Genomic DNA, 15,207 nt, shown 5'->3' on the forward strand with positions numbered 1-15,207 from the left:
GGCAGTACAGGTGTGGATGAACCTAATCCATGCATACCCATCATTAGTTTGTACATCTAACCTTTCATCTGTAATAAGATTCAGTAGTGCACTGTTCTCTTCCTCATAGGTACTTTCTAGGCTTTCAATCCATGAGGATCTTTTAGACCCCCAGCACTGAATTCCCATGAAGTTTTTAACCTTTTTGATTTAAGTACAGGTAACCCAGAACAGGGCAGAGCATTTACTTGGTACCTTTATCCATAAGAGATAAAATGCTGCTGAAAGACATAGTGCCCCTTTTGATGGTTTGACCCTGTTCAGGCCTAAGTTAAAGGAAATGCTTATTGGGAGCGAGCAGGAAGGTAAAACCCTGTCTGCTTTTGGAGTACTCTTTTCCACCTCACAAAGAACCTTCTCTTGAAACTGAAAAGGGGGGTTAGTGTTGGCCAGGACATATCTACAGACAGACCCACTAAGGGCAGCAGGAGAAATAACTATAGTGGATGCTGACCCAAGGGTGGAGGCGGACTGGAAAATCAAGGGGTTTGTGGACCTTTCATGAGAAAATCTACCTGCGCTTCTGAATGGTTCCCCAACTGCCACACTCTGGAGGCAATCAAGGGGCACTTTTTCCTATACCCCCAAGACTGGCATGCTATCACTCGAGATTCATGAGTGCAGAGGATAACCACCAGAGGCTACAGTATTGCCTGTGGTTCCCTCTCAGAAAAAGGAAAAAAAGTTCCAGATGTACCATCCAGTCAGTTGGAAAATGACACCAGCAGAAATAAGAAAGCTGCTAGAAAAGAGAGTCATCCAGAAGATCCCCCAGACCAATCAAGATCCCGGGGGTCTATGTTCAGCTATTAAAAGCACAAACCCACGAATGGCTAAGTATTGTATGTGAAATTGTGATACAGAACATTACCAAACATATGTGACTTCGAAAATAAATTCATCAGATGGCCATAGCTGGCCTACAACCAGGAAGTAACGCAATGTATAAGGTAAGTGAAGGAAACCTTTTAAATTTTCCCTATTCTCCACTGTAGTGCAATCTCAGGGTTGATATATATATATATATATATATATATATATATATATATATATATATATATATATATATATATATATATATAGTTGGGGGGGCCAAGCCCCTACCTTGGTTGGTTGTGTTTGCGATGTTGGCCAACCATTTGATGAATTTATTTTCCAAGTTACACATGTCTGGTAATGTTCTGTATCACTGTTTTATGTACGATATTTAGCCATTCGAGGGTTTCTGGTTTTGATAGCCGAACGTAGACCCGATCCCGGAGTTTATTTTATTTTACATTTGTTTACTGGGAAAGTCCAACTGGACACAGGTCCATTTTCAGCAGAGGCCTGGGGAGAAAAGCTCCAGATAAAAAAATGCATTCAATTACATAAAGAACTCATAAAATGCAAAAAGTACATACAATAAACAGTATGAAATCAGTAAACATTTTGTGGATAACAAGTTATGACATAGTAAATGTCATATAATACATAGCAATAGACACAAACTTTAGGACATAGTTCCATATCTTACATAGTAAGAAAATAATCTAGATTTTTTTATGTAATGTTGCTTATAGTATAGAAATAATGCAAGACGGGTCATCACTTTTACAGTAATTGGTGGTCCAGAAGTCAGTCAGGAAAAGGTAAGTAAGAGGGGTGAGACAGTATTATAGTTGAGATGATATGGCTATTTTAATTGGTACTAAGAAGCAGCATCACTGAGTAATTGAGTAAGAATGAATGAATTGGAGAAGTAAGGCAGAGTTGATTAGTAAACATAATGTTTAGAGGGAAAGATTAAGTCACGGTTTCTGGTTTGGTAGATGGGTAGCGAATTTAGATTAGTGGCTCTGTATATGAAAAACATGTGGATTAGTACTGAGGATAGTGAAGGAAATAGTAGATATATAACTGTTAAGATGGGAACAAGTTGTTTGTGATGGTTTCTCCTTGGGAGTTACAGGAACATAATCAGGTATTCATAATGTTTGCTTTGAGGAGCTTTTTGAATTGTGTAGTGGAGGTATTGCAAGGTAGGTGGCTAGGTAGGGTATACCATGCTTTTGAAGTGGAGTAGCTGGAGAGAGATTTCCCAGCTTCATTATTATGTTTGATGACCCTCTAGGTGGTTCTGGGTACTAGATCTTGGTTCATTCAGTGTTCTTTAGTTCCAAAACAAACGGGATCTAAGGCCCATCTTGGACCCAAGTCTTCTCGGTCAGTTTATGAAACAGGCAATTACAGTCCATTCTGTCTCTTCTGAGGAAGGAAGACTGGATGTGCTCCACAGATCTCCAGGGTTAATACTCTCATATCAGGATAGCAAAGCAGCCCAGGAGATTTCTGTATTTCCTACTAGGAGCCAATCACTTGCAATTTAGAGCATTGCCCTTTGGTCTCACCACAGCCCCTAGGGTGATCCCCAAATGCATAACAATGCCAACAGCATATCTCAGGCTGCAAGGGTTCCGGGCATACCCATATTTAAGTTCATAGCTGTTTACTAGGCTAACGACCACAAGGACCTTTTTAAGCCTAGCCATGCATCCCAAATTTCTAACAAGTTCTGATACCCTTGATAAATGTAAGCAGGGACTTGAGAGATGAAACATTTACAAGCTAAGGCCTGGGAGATGAACCATTTACAGATTGCCTATGTCCACTAGAGACATAGGTGCCAAACCAGTGATGAATTTCCTCTTCCCCATCCAGGTGTCCAAGTTGCACTTGAATGGAGTTAGGGAGGAACTCTGCTTCACATGGATGGGGGAGCCTGTTCCAGAGATAAGGTAATCTCTGGGATTCATACCTTTCTCTCCAGCAGGTCCTATGTATGTTACAGGTAAGGCTCAAGTCCTTAGAATGGGTAATTCTGATGCTGCTTGTTTTGTGGATATGCGGGAGGTCCATCAAAGTGGGGTCTGACAGTGTCCTGTATGTCAGGCATAGATCTCCCCTCAAAAGCATGTAGGAGACAGAATAAGGAATAGAACTTTGACGTGGTTTGCATAGGACATTTTACTTAAGCCCTGTATTCTTTTAGTGAGGAACCTCTGTGGACATTCCAGTTGTTGGATATGCCTGGTTAGGTACATACCAAAGGGGGATTGTACTCAATGACAGGTCTGATGAATGCAGAATACAGTGGAACAATGACTTCCTTGGACTTGGATGTCATATCTTTGTTTATAAGTTGCACAGCAAAGAAAGATTTCCTCACTGCTGTAGACACACAATGGTCAAAGGCTAGATTACTATCTGTGTGTGTCCCTAAGTCCCTGACTACTGAGTCAGCTCTAAGGGGTGTGTTGTCAATATGATAAGTTACCAGGGGTGGATGACTTCGCAAAGGATACTGTTATGCATTTCTTGGCATTTAATTTTAGTCCATGGCTCTGACACCAGTTTGTCTGTGTCAGCCCCTCCTGGAGAACGTTTGTGTCAGTGTGGGATTCGATGACTGCTCTTAATTTGCAATCATCTGCAAATTTTGTCAGCCAGAGACTACTGACATTGGCCTTGACTTCAGAGAAGTAAATGCTGAGAAAGGAGCGGTCCAAGGACTGATCCCTGAGGGACTCCACTTGTGACTGGCCTCTTTGTAGAGGTGGATTCCCCAATTCTGACTTCCACCAGGTGACATACAAGTTTGTACCTAACCTCTTGAATTTGTCAACAGTGCCCAAGTGGGGTGTTGTGTCAAATGCCTTGGCCATGTCAAGGTAGGCAGTGTGAACCATTTTGCCCTCATTCATTGTGTTGATGACCTTCTCAAAGAAGTCCACCAGGTTGAGTAGGCATGATCTGTCCTTGAAGCCAAACTGGGTTGGGTCCAGTGTCTGGAGGCTTACAACATCACTGTTGATCATTTTCAAGGTAATTCTTTCCATGGTTCTATATACAAGACTAGTGAGACTTATGAGTCTGTAGTTTATAGGGTCTGTAGATGGCCCACTTTTGTATGGAGGGATGACTGTTACAGTTCTCCATTCATGAGGCATGAAGCCTGTTTGGAGGCTATAGTTAAATAGCAATTCCAGTGGCCCTGAAATGTCATGTTTCATGGTATTTAGAAGACATCCTGGGATATTGTCTGGGCCCATTGAAACATTCTTGTCCTTAGAGCAAGAAGGACCTGTTCCCTAATGGCAGCAGGAGAGTTATATTTGATGATATTTTGTAAGGGAAGGTTGAGGGGGAGAGAGAGGTAAGGTTGGAGCTAAATTTATCAAACAATAGGTAGGTTTGTTGTATCTTCTGGCTATGTATAGGTGGCTCCATTTATAATGAGCTCTGCACACAATTATGTATTGCCTTTGAGGTTGTGGACATAGTTAAAGAATGCCTTGTAGTTGTCCTTGGCCTAGGAGGCCAAACTTACCTCAAATTTGGCTTTGGTGGACTTTATTTGTCCTCTTAAGTTGTTTGTTTAGTTTGAGATTGCTTTTATCCTTCTGAGCGCTGCACCTCCTAATTTTTGTCATGATTTGCTTCCTTATGTTTTACAACCTATTGTTTTTATGATCCCACCATGCTGGCTTGTTTTTTGAGTTAGTTCTGTACTTCTTCCTGGTGGGTACAGCTGCCTTTGTGCAGCTATTAACATGCTTGTCCAGGGTTTTTGTGAACAGTTCTGCATAGGCAGCAGAGTTCTCAGGATTTATGGGGGCTTGAAATTTTGCCAGGTTATCTCTTAATAGCAGGAGTTAGCCTTAGAGTAGTTTCTGAATATTCCAGGTTTAGCTGGGGGTCCAGGTTTTATTTTTACTTCAAAGGAGTCCATTTTGCAGTCTGATCTTACCAGTGAAGACATTACAGTAGGGGATGTGCAGCACACTCCCATATTAGTGGGATCAAGTATGGCTGCACTCCTGGTTGGTGCATTGAATATCTGGTTCAGGAAGTTTGTGTTTACAAAATCCAGGAATCTCTGTTCCTGTACATTTGGTGGTGTATAGGATTCACAGTTAATATAGTTAAGGTAATTAAAAAGTCATGATTATGGTATTAGTTTGTGTTTTTTTTAGTTTTTTATATACATGGTATTGATTTGAACTTGGAGCAGCTCAAACATTAAATCATGCCTCAGTGTTGGCACAGACATCTGTCTGTTGACCATCTCTTCCACTTTAAAAATATTGCACCCCCTAGAAATGACACCCAGTGAAAAAAAACCAAATCAAGAGCTCCATGATGTCTTGCTTCATATAGTCTAGGGAGGCATGTCTCAGGTTATTTACTCCCACATGAACTATGACTGAGTCATAATGGTACTTGTGGTCCAACGACCTGAGTGAGTGCATAATGTGGTGGATCCTAGCCCCTGATAACCAACTGACCGTAACTTTCTCCTTACTCAGCCTGGTGAGAGGGACATCATTGTGTCTCATAAGAGTGTCTCCAATGACCAGAATGTTGGATTGTGTGGTGCCATGCCTTATGGGTATAGAGGTAGAGGTTCCATGAGATGTGTCTCTATGTGTTGATGTGGGTGTTTCCAAAGAGTGCATTTGGGGCTGCTGAGGGTATTTGTTATGTGTACTTCATCTTGGAGGTCTTTGTGGTTTAGGACATGTAAGTGCCTCAGCATATGTGGGTCTGTATGTCTGCTTTGAATTGTGTATGATCGGTGTATCATGTGTATTACTGACAACCTTTCTGAAATTAGGAATACTTTTATGTGAGAGCTTTGCCTCCAGTGACATTGTGTAAATACATCTCTCACATACCATATCAGTTTGTGTGAGAATTAACTGGTTGTCCGTAAACATAAGGCAATTTCTCCATTGCCTCAGGATGCCCATATCCATGAAGCTGGTAATGGAGATAGTGGGAAAGTTCATATCCATAGCATCATCCTTGGAGAAGGTAAAATGCTGCTCAGTGCTAGGCTCGTACCAGTCTTTCTTTTTTATTGATTAGATAACTGGAATGAGAATACAAAGCAACGTCAAGAGTATTTGGTTTGCAGCTCTTGGGAGAGTGCTTGTCACTGCAAACTAGTTTTCCTGTGTGGAACTAGGTATTGGAGAAATTTTAGTCATGCTATTACAGAAAAATATCATGCAGGGTATCTTGAGTCTGTACAGGTCAAGGCCAAACACTTGAAGGGAAACTAATACGTAGACCCTGAAAATTTAGGGATGAAGTATTTAGGCAGGTATTCTGAAGTTAGGAACAAATTGAGCAGTACTTACTGAAAACAAAGAATTAGCTTGTCAAGAATGATGAAAAGAGGGGAGTCACATGAATGGCTACTGCCTGGCTACTACTAGTGCTGGTGTCACCACAGCTTCACTCTGCTGGGATACAATAGGATGATTGGCTCCTTTACTAGATCAAGGCAGAGACTTCTGGCTCCACCTTACTCATTAATTGGGTATTACTATCATTCTGGCAAAGAACCAGGTAACACCTACACAGAAGATGGAATTTATTGGATGCTACGTGGACATGTACCCTCAGTTAGCCAAACTCCTACAATCCAGAATATTGTCCCTGCATCAGCTTGCTTCAGAGGTTATTCACTACCCTTGTCCTCCAGCAAGACTCATTCTCTGGCTTTTAGGCTTAATGACCACTAAGATTACTCTAGTTCCTCAAGCAAAGTATTACATGAGAGTCCTGCAGTAGACACTTTTCGTTCGTTGGTCCTTGATGTCACACCCCCTCCTTGCACCAGTGCATTTCATATTGATTTGTAGGGAATGCATGAGTTGGTGGTTGACCTCCCCTATAGTGTCTTGGGTCAACCTTTCTCCCCATTCTCTCCGATAGCCACTGTGACCACTGGTGCTTCTCTTCGTGGGGGGGGGGGTGCATTTCAAGGAGAAGACCGTTCAAGGTTCTTTGTCATCGACAGAGGCCAGTCTTCATTCCAATGTCTTGGAGATGAGGGCAGTCCTTCTAGCACTGCAGACCTTTCTGGATTCCCTTCCCAACGGTGTGATTTCTATCATGATGGACAAAATGGCAGTAGTGTGGTATATCAACAAGCAGGGAGAGGTCTGTTCATATCCACTATGCTGGTAAGCCATGAGAGCATAGCAGTGGGTGATGTCTTCTCATCGCTTTCTAATCACAATGCACATCCCAGGGACTTCCACTGTGTTCTGGTGGACGGACTGCGCAGGTCTGTTTTGCTCCATGAGTGGTCTCTTAATCTGACAGTGGTGACACAGATTTTCATTTACTGAGATCTTTTTGCTTCATACCTAAACAAGTGCAGCAATTACTTTTCCCTGAGCGCTCCAAGGAGCAGACACCTAGGGACACTCTGGTCCACAATTGGCCCCTGTAACTCCTTTATGCCTTTCTGGCTTTTCCTCTGATAACAAAGTTTCTTCAGAAAGCCAAGTGGTGCAAGGCCTAAGTTATTCACACCCTTTTGGCACCTAGCAAGTTTGATTCCCCTTTTTCTAGCCTGATATAGTACATACAGTTTGGGAGTTGGACCCTCCTCCATACCTTCTGCATCACCTGTCCGGTCAGCTTTGCCGGGCCTCGGCAATGCTGAAATTAACTGCATGGTTTCCTCCAATTCTAATGGTGGCCAGAGATGACAGGCTGTCGGCTCCAGTTATTCAGATTTTATTCTCCTCACAAAAACCAAATACCAAAAGCATGTATCTTAGTAAATGGAAAAGATTTGCCATGTGGGCTTCCTCCAGAGGTTTAGACCCTTTCTCAACTCATCTTCCATAAATTTTAGACTTTTTAGCAGAATTATTATAAAAAGAATCCAGTTTCTTAGTCATTAAGGTACAGTTAGTCTCCATTTCCAATTTTCATGTGAGGCAGCATCAGTCTTCTATTGCTTCACTAGAGGTTTGCAAGGCCTTTCTGAAAGGAACTTTCCTTTTAAGATCCTCTGTCAGGGGATCTGGTTCCTCCTTGGGATCTTACCATCATGCGTCAGGATTTTGACAAAACCTTCATTTGAACCTGCTTCTTAGTCTGGATCTAAATATCTTTCTTTCTTGTAAGACTGTCTTATTTTGTAGCTATCACATTATCAAGGAGAATTTTGGAGTTGTAAGCCTTATGTAAATTTCCATGTCTGATTACTAATAGAGTACCTTTGAGAACAAATGCCCATTTTTTCCCCAAAGGTAGCCTCTGAAGCAAACCCTAATTAAACTGTCAAGTCTACCAGTGTTTTTCACAAAGTTATCTAATCCATAGCCAGTTTATACAATTTGTTGATCAGGTTAGTCCCATTAAGCCAGTGGCTTCTTTTCAGGGGAATTGGCCAAGGCACCAGGAAACTTGATGGTAAATATTGTAAAGAAGATTTTATTAAAGAACCTTTAATGTTTTCAATAGGTGCAGTGGGATCTTTTACATCCACCTCTGCTACCATCAACTGAAGCAGATGGGTCCTTTGTTTAACATTTCATCGTGTCTGACTTCGAAGTCTCACTTTGAATGGGCCCTAGGGGTGAGTTTATCCTTTCCATGAATCAACATTTAGCAATTTGTTTTTACTGAATGTTCTCACAGTTAGTGTATGGCACTTGCCTGTGTTGGAATAGAGTGCTATATAAGCAAAGCTTATCCCAATTATTTTCGTTCCTCTCCAATAAAAGTAAAATGTTCACATGCCTGTTCATCTCTGATTGCTATTTCCAGATTTAGAGAGTTGGGAGTAGATAGATCCTCATGTGACCCATGAGTTAGGAGGTCAAGAATTTTGCCTGAGATTATTTTCAATTGGCTGAGATGGGGCCAAATAGTGTCCTCCATCTGACAAGCAGTATCACTTGTATGATTTCATTTTTGCTTTATCCTCCATTTCCACTGGGGACTAGAAGACTTTGGAGAGATGCAGTTCTGGCTGTCACCCGAAGGGATACATCCTGGGATTTTCCCATTGCCTCTTTCCATCTGACAGGATTGGTTCCTTGGTCACCCTGCTTAAAAACTGAAACTGGCCCCTTAAGTAATTCACACTTGGATTAAGGTTCATCTCCTTGGACTTCTGGTAAGTCCATTGGTACTGGTTAACCATGGTCAGAGAGGAGCCACAAAGTAAGCCTGAACCAGACATAAATGACCAGGTACTTGTTTGTCTCTTGCTTTGGCCTGGAGCTGTGTGCGTAGGATGCCACCCATAGAGACTTCAGTCTAATGTTATCACTCAGAGCTGTCTTCTCCCTGTCATGTGCAAAGGCTTTCCCATACTTGCCAATCACTCACTTGTGCTCCTTTGAATTGTAGAGTATCTGTACCTTAGAGTTTGTGAAGCTTAAGGTTGAGTCCTCATTTGCTTCCCTAGGAGATCTAGATTAAGAGTCTTTAATTTTGAGGTGGATGATGTTGGATTTGCTGAGTTCCCCTGACTTATGAAAGGAATAGGCCTCCTTTATGAGTTACCTTCATTTTGTTGACTAACAGAAATATCTACATCATAAAGGTAAACCTCTCTACATTGTAAACAGAAATGTGTACTTCCTAGTACTCATGAGCCAAAAAAGAACCTCTGTGCATGCAACTTTAAAACATTGCTTTTTGCAGGAGGGGCAAACCACCTGCGCTCCTCACACCCCCAGTCAATTATATATACTACCTCTGAGATCACACTTTCTCTGGGGAAAGGGAATATTTCCTTAGCTGGGGACTGTCGATCTCCCACACCTGTCAGCTGTCTGTATAGTCAACGAAATGTGGTCAATTAAACAGATGTTCACCAAACTCATAGAACCTCTCCTTTACAGATGTGATGCAGCAATGAGCTCCTGTTTGTGTCTTGTCCTGGATGGAGGGCAGGGGTGCATCATCTTCAAGTGTTTTGACATCTATAAGTGTTTTGGTCATCCCTGTCATAGGACCAGCCTTTACTGGTTCTAGCATACAAGCCTAGAGGCACACTCAGTCTTTAGCTGCTGCTCCCAGGAATGCTGGAATTTTATTTACTCTGTATTATCCTCCAGTGAATTAAATTGAGACCTTATCTCACTATCCCAGTAGTGATTTCTGTATAGTCTTTGGGAGATAGTTATCATTCCTGTAGTCTTGGCTGTGATCCCGCTCATCTGTCAGACGGATGTCAGGTGAGATTGACAGGGTAGGTTCATAGGTGTTTACTAGGCTAATGGCCAGAAGGACTTTTATAAGCCTAGCCATGCATCCCAAATCTCTGACAAGTTCTCATACCAGTGATAAGTGTAAGCAAGGGCTTGGGAGATGAAACATTTACAAGCAGGGGCCTGGGAGATGAAACCATTTGCAGGCTGCCTGTGTGCATTGGAGACATGACCGACACTGGCAATTCTGGTGCTGTTTGTTTTGTGGATATGCAGGAGGTCCATTAGGGCGGATCTGACAATGCCTTGTATGCTAGGCATATATCTCCCCTCAGCAGCCTGTAGGAGACAGAATACAGGAATAGGGCCTTGAGGCGGTTTGCATAAATCTTGTTTGATGATCCAATTGTTGGATGTTAGGTACATACCAAAGAGGACATTGTGCTCACTGGTAGGTCTGATGAATGCTGAATATAGAGGAACAATGACTTCCTTGGATCTAGATGCCATATATTTGTTCATATGTTGCAAACATAGGAACCTCACCCTGATGGACCTCCTGCATATCCACAAAATAAACAGCACCAGAATTGCCCATTCTAAAGACTTAAACCTTGCCTGTGATATAAATAGGACCTGCTGGAGAGGCAGGTATGTATCCCAGAGACTACCCCTTCTTCATGATATGCTCCCCATCCATGTGAAGCAGAGTTCCTCCCTAACCCAATTTAAGTGCAACTTGGACAGTTGGATGGGGAACAGGAAAATCATCCTTAGTTTGGCACCTGTGTCTCTAATGGACCTAGGCATCTTGTAAATAGGTCTTCTCCCAGGCCGCTGCCTAGAAAATGTTTCATCTTCCAAGCCCCTGTTTACAGTTACTAAGGGTACCAGAACATGTCAGTGATTTTGGGATGCATTGCTAGGCTTACAAACACCCCAGTTTACATTAGCCTAATATACACTTATGTATCCATTAAGCTGGAATTGAAGTAAAGGGTTTGAGTGGTATCCTTATGTACACATAATTCATGTCACTGATGGTTTAGAAACATTCCTGATTTTTGTTCAGAATCATATTCTTTGGCTAAGAACTCTGTTGATCAGACACAGGGGATTGTATTCTCAAAACTGCAGATGATGCAGTGTATTGTAGTTATTTGTTTTTGTTTAACAAAAGTGATTTGCAGTCCCTTTCTCAGTTTACCAGCTACAAGAGCATATCTTTGTCCTTGTGCTTTTTAGTGTGTCATACTGGCCTTAATGTTTAGAAGGTTGTTAAGATTTTTGTCTTTGGATTGTACTTCAATTTCTTTAATAATGTAGTCTGGAGCAGATAAAATCAGTACATATAGTCTGACAAAAGTCTTACGGCTTCTTTAATTGTTTTATGTAGGAGAATGCTTTCATATGATCGTCGTTTAGAACCACGAGTTGGAGAAAGAGTACCATATGTTATCGTTTATGGCATGCCTGGAGTTGCTCTAATACAGCTAGTAAGACGACCCACTGAAGTTTTGAAGGATCCCAGCATAAGACTTAATGCAACTTACTACATCACCAAACAAATCCTTCCCCCACTGGACAGGATTTTCACATTGATAGGTGTTGATGTTTTTAGCTGGTATCATGAGTTGCCAAAAGTAAGTATATATGACATCCATATGGTGATGTTTTAAGTTATTTCCATGTAACTTAATTATTTTATATATTTACTTTATATGTAGCTGGTGTGATAAGATGGAAAATAAGCTGCAGTTCATTTTCCTGGCAAAAATGTTATTTGCTGTCCACCTGCAGCAGTGACATGTTAACACAGAAATATAAGATTGGGTAAATGCCAACAGTTTAAAATAACCATTTAAATTAAAAGCATTAGAAGTGTGATTCATAGTAACTGCGTTTTTGTAACTTACATTTTCAGGAAGTTGTTGATATTGATGCAGGTGGTCATTATCAGTATGCCATGGCGTATTTGTCTGGAACTAAAAGTAGACAAAACATGCTTAATTTTCCAAAGTAAATAATGTAGTCCTTATCCTTACAACACTTTGACCCTCGTGTATTTTGGTTGTACAGGTGCTCATTCTGTGTTGTAATCTCCAAGAGCATGTCTACTAAAAGAAGGCTATGTAATAAGATTGATGAATATTTCACATTATCATTTACCTAAGAAACAGGAAGAATACCTAACCAAGATGACAAGATGGGTGGAAAATTGGACAAATGGGATGAAGAATACCTGTGTTGGAAGATAGGCCAAGGGAGATTAGATTGGGCAGATGGGAAGATAACATTGGAGGAGGTGGAAAACACACTTTGGAGTTGGAGAGCCAGGCACATAAAGTACATAGGACCCAACCAGGGATTATAAAAGGTCTTCTTGTGTTTTGGTAAGACCTCTGACAGAGCTATTCACAGATGTATGTGATGTCCTTCCTTATCATTGTTGCAGTATTTTTTACTCCTGGGATATCTTGCTGAGGATAGCCAAATGTCTGGCCAACATCCCATAGCCATTACATCTTCCGGGCACTGTATATCTGATGTATGTCCTACATAAACCGTCTAAGGTACATGTTTGATATGAACGCCTAATCCTCAGAACATCTTTACTGCCAGTCCAAACTTCATAAATTCAGTCTGCAAGCCGTTCACTGAGTTGGTTCCACTACTGAGCATCCTACAGGTAAGTGCCTTTTTGGGGTCTCTTCCTTTCTTTTTTTTTTCTATTACCTTAGTTTACATGTCATCCAGGAATGGAAAATGTGAGGGTGGGAGGCAGATTCCCCATAAAGATAGACACAAGCAGTGCCTTTTTTGATTGGGTGCAACCCACAACCATACACAGTGTGAGATTTGTCAGGCAGTTTGCTCTTGAGACACTCTGTAGTAGTCTGTCATTTCTTTCTAATAAGGTGGAGAACCAGAAATTGAAGCTTTTGACTCAGGGTAGCATGGATGAATCCGCCTGCCCCAACATTCAGTCACCACTTAAAAAGACAGTCAAAAAGACACAAACCGATCCTGCTGCTATCCAGCCTCCATCAGACGTCTCTGTCAGATTGGATGAAGAGCATGAGGATCATCCATTGCCATTGTCAGTTCCCTCTACCATGACCTTGCTGGAGACTTAACATTCAGCTGCCTATCCACACGTCCACTGAGGCTGTCCCTATTTCTGTTGCATATGTAAAGGGGAACCACAGCTAATTATCTTTGGGGGGAACCAAGAGAATTCCCCAAGTACTTGTTAAGGAAGAGGTTCTTGGTACCATCATTGAATCTAGGCAGGGGTGTGAACCTCATATATTTGTTAAAGCTGGTGTTCCTTTAAAAAAGCATAAAACTTACATGTGTCCCCTGTGGTAGAAGATCCACATGTCGAATGTCAGGATTTTACTCAATGTTTTTTCAGTGCTCTTATGGCTCTTAAGAGTAAAGTTATGCAGGATTTGGAGCAAATCTTTGTCTTTCTTTTTCCTACATTTCAGAGGAATTATCCTTCTAAGCCTTCTTTTGTTTGTAGGCAGCCTAAACAACCTTCTATGGGCAAGATAGCTTCTAGGAGTTTTTCCACACCAGCCCTCTCAGGGTACTGCAAATCAAAATCCTTCATTCTCTGACAGATCTGCTTCTGTCTGAGATTCAGCTGCTCCTACCCCTCAGCCAGATTTCTCTGTCCCTAGTGTTGACACTTTCTTTTCCTGTTTTGCTACAGAAAACCAAAGATGATTGGGTAATTTCCATTATCCAAGATGGTTATTTTATGGCTTTCTCAGCGTCCTCTTCAGCTCCCACATTTTCCTTTGGTTCTGGTGTTAAAAGGAACCACCCAACCTGTCCCCTTATCTCAGCAGGGAGCAGATTGTTATTCCAGGATGTTTCTTGATGTTCATCGTGTTACCCTGCTGCAATCATCACACTTGGGTTATCCTGCCGTTAGGCAGTCCCGCAGTCGGCCCGAATTCCAAAGTCTTGGTCCGACGTCGGTTGCTGTCGCTTCTTCCTTGACATCAGTGCGCCGGGGGTATATAAGAGGCATCCGACGCCATTTTATTCAGTCTTTCTTGCCGCGTGGTGCCCGAAGCAGAAGCAGTTCGCAAGTGCTGGTCGGCCGACACCTGAGATTTTCGATTTGAATTTCAGTCCGAAGTCCTCAATAAAGCTAAGTACCCCGTTGGGGAACATTTTTTTGCCTCAGTCCGATGTCAGAAAAAGTTAACAATTGCATTTCTTGTGGGAAGCAAATACCTCATAAGGACTTCCATTCCTATTGTATTCCTTGCCTAGGCCCAGACCACAACGTCACAGGTTGTCGGTTTTGCGCTAGGTTTAATAAACGCACTATCAAATGCCGTTTTGACTTCGCATGGCATTACTTTGGTAAGAAATTTAATTATATCATGCCGTCGGAGCAGCCGACGACCGCAATTCATAAAAAACGCAAGGATAAGGACAGGCAGCCTAGGAATAAGCCAGACCCCGAGGCCTCAGCTGGGCCTGTCGCTGGTTCTCCGGTTTTCAGTGAGGCGCCTACGCAGCCCCTGATGACCACAGAGCTGGAACCCCAGACAGCTGCCGACTCTCAAGTGGAGTCTACTAGGCCTACGCAGCCATCTACCGACACCGGAGCAGAATTAGACACCGGTGCAGAGGAAACACCTTCGGTTGCAGAAGGTGTCTTCAGACCGACTACACTCACCTTTAAATCTTATGCTAAGCTTAAAACTCCTTTAAAACCTAAGAAAACTGTTCTTCAGTCTACAGGTCAAGGCCCCATGCCTAAGAAACAGATGCTTAAGATGGCTGAAGATTTAATTACCCTTATCAGGGGTTCCCATCCCCCTCCTGGTAAAAGACCAAGACAAGAGGAGGATTATGCATCCTCTGACCAGGTTTCTCTCTCCTCAGATTCTTCTGAGGAACAGGATTACACTTTTTCACCTTATGAGGATTCTGATGCTGAAGACTCTATTCCCTCAGCATCTCCCCCTGAAGACTACTCCTTTGGGAAAACATTACATACCATGAGGGAACATTTCCACTGGGAAGGCCATGATTACTCAGATTCTAAGAAAAGGCTCCGAGAGTTCCTTGGGAAAACATTACATACCATGAGGGAACATTTCCACTGGGAAGGCCAAGATTACTC

The 15,207-nt window shown here is 42.1% G+C and overlaps 1 protein-coding gene across 1 annotated transcript in view; it reads left to right on the forward strand.

Annotated features, from left to right (window-relative positions):
- Positions 1 to 15,207, forward strand: part of REV3L (REV3 like, DNA directed polymerase zeta catalytic subunit) — a 2,860,434-nt gene that overhangs the window by 2,727,437 nt on the left and 117,790 nt on the right. The window contains exon 30 of the mRNA XM_044062729.1: positions 11,449 to 11,695. Within this exon, the coding sequence (XP_043918664.1) occupies positions 11,449 to 11,695 (247 nt within the window). The remainder of the gene's footprint in view (positions 1 to 11,448; positions 11,696 to 15,207) is intronic.

The sequence above is a fragment of the Protopterus annectens genome, chromosome 2.part1 (assembly GCF_019279795.1).
Source record: "Protopterus annectens isolate FY-2018-M chromosome 2.part1, PAN1.0, whole genome shotgun sequence".
NCBI classification, from domain to species: domain Eukaryota; kingdom Metazoa; phylum Chordata; order Ceratodontiformes; family Protopteridae; genus Protopterus; species Protopterus annectens.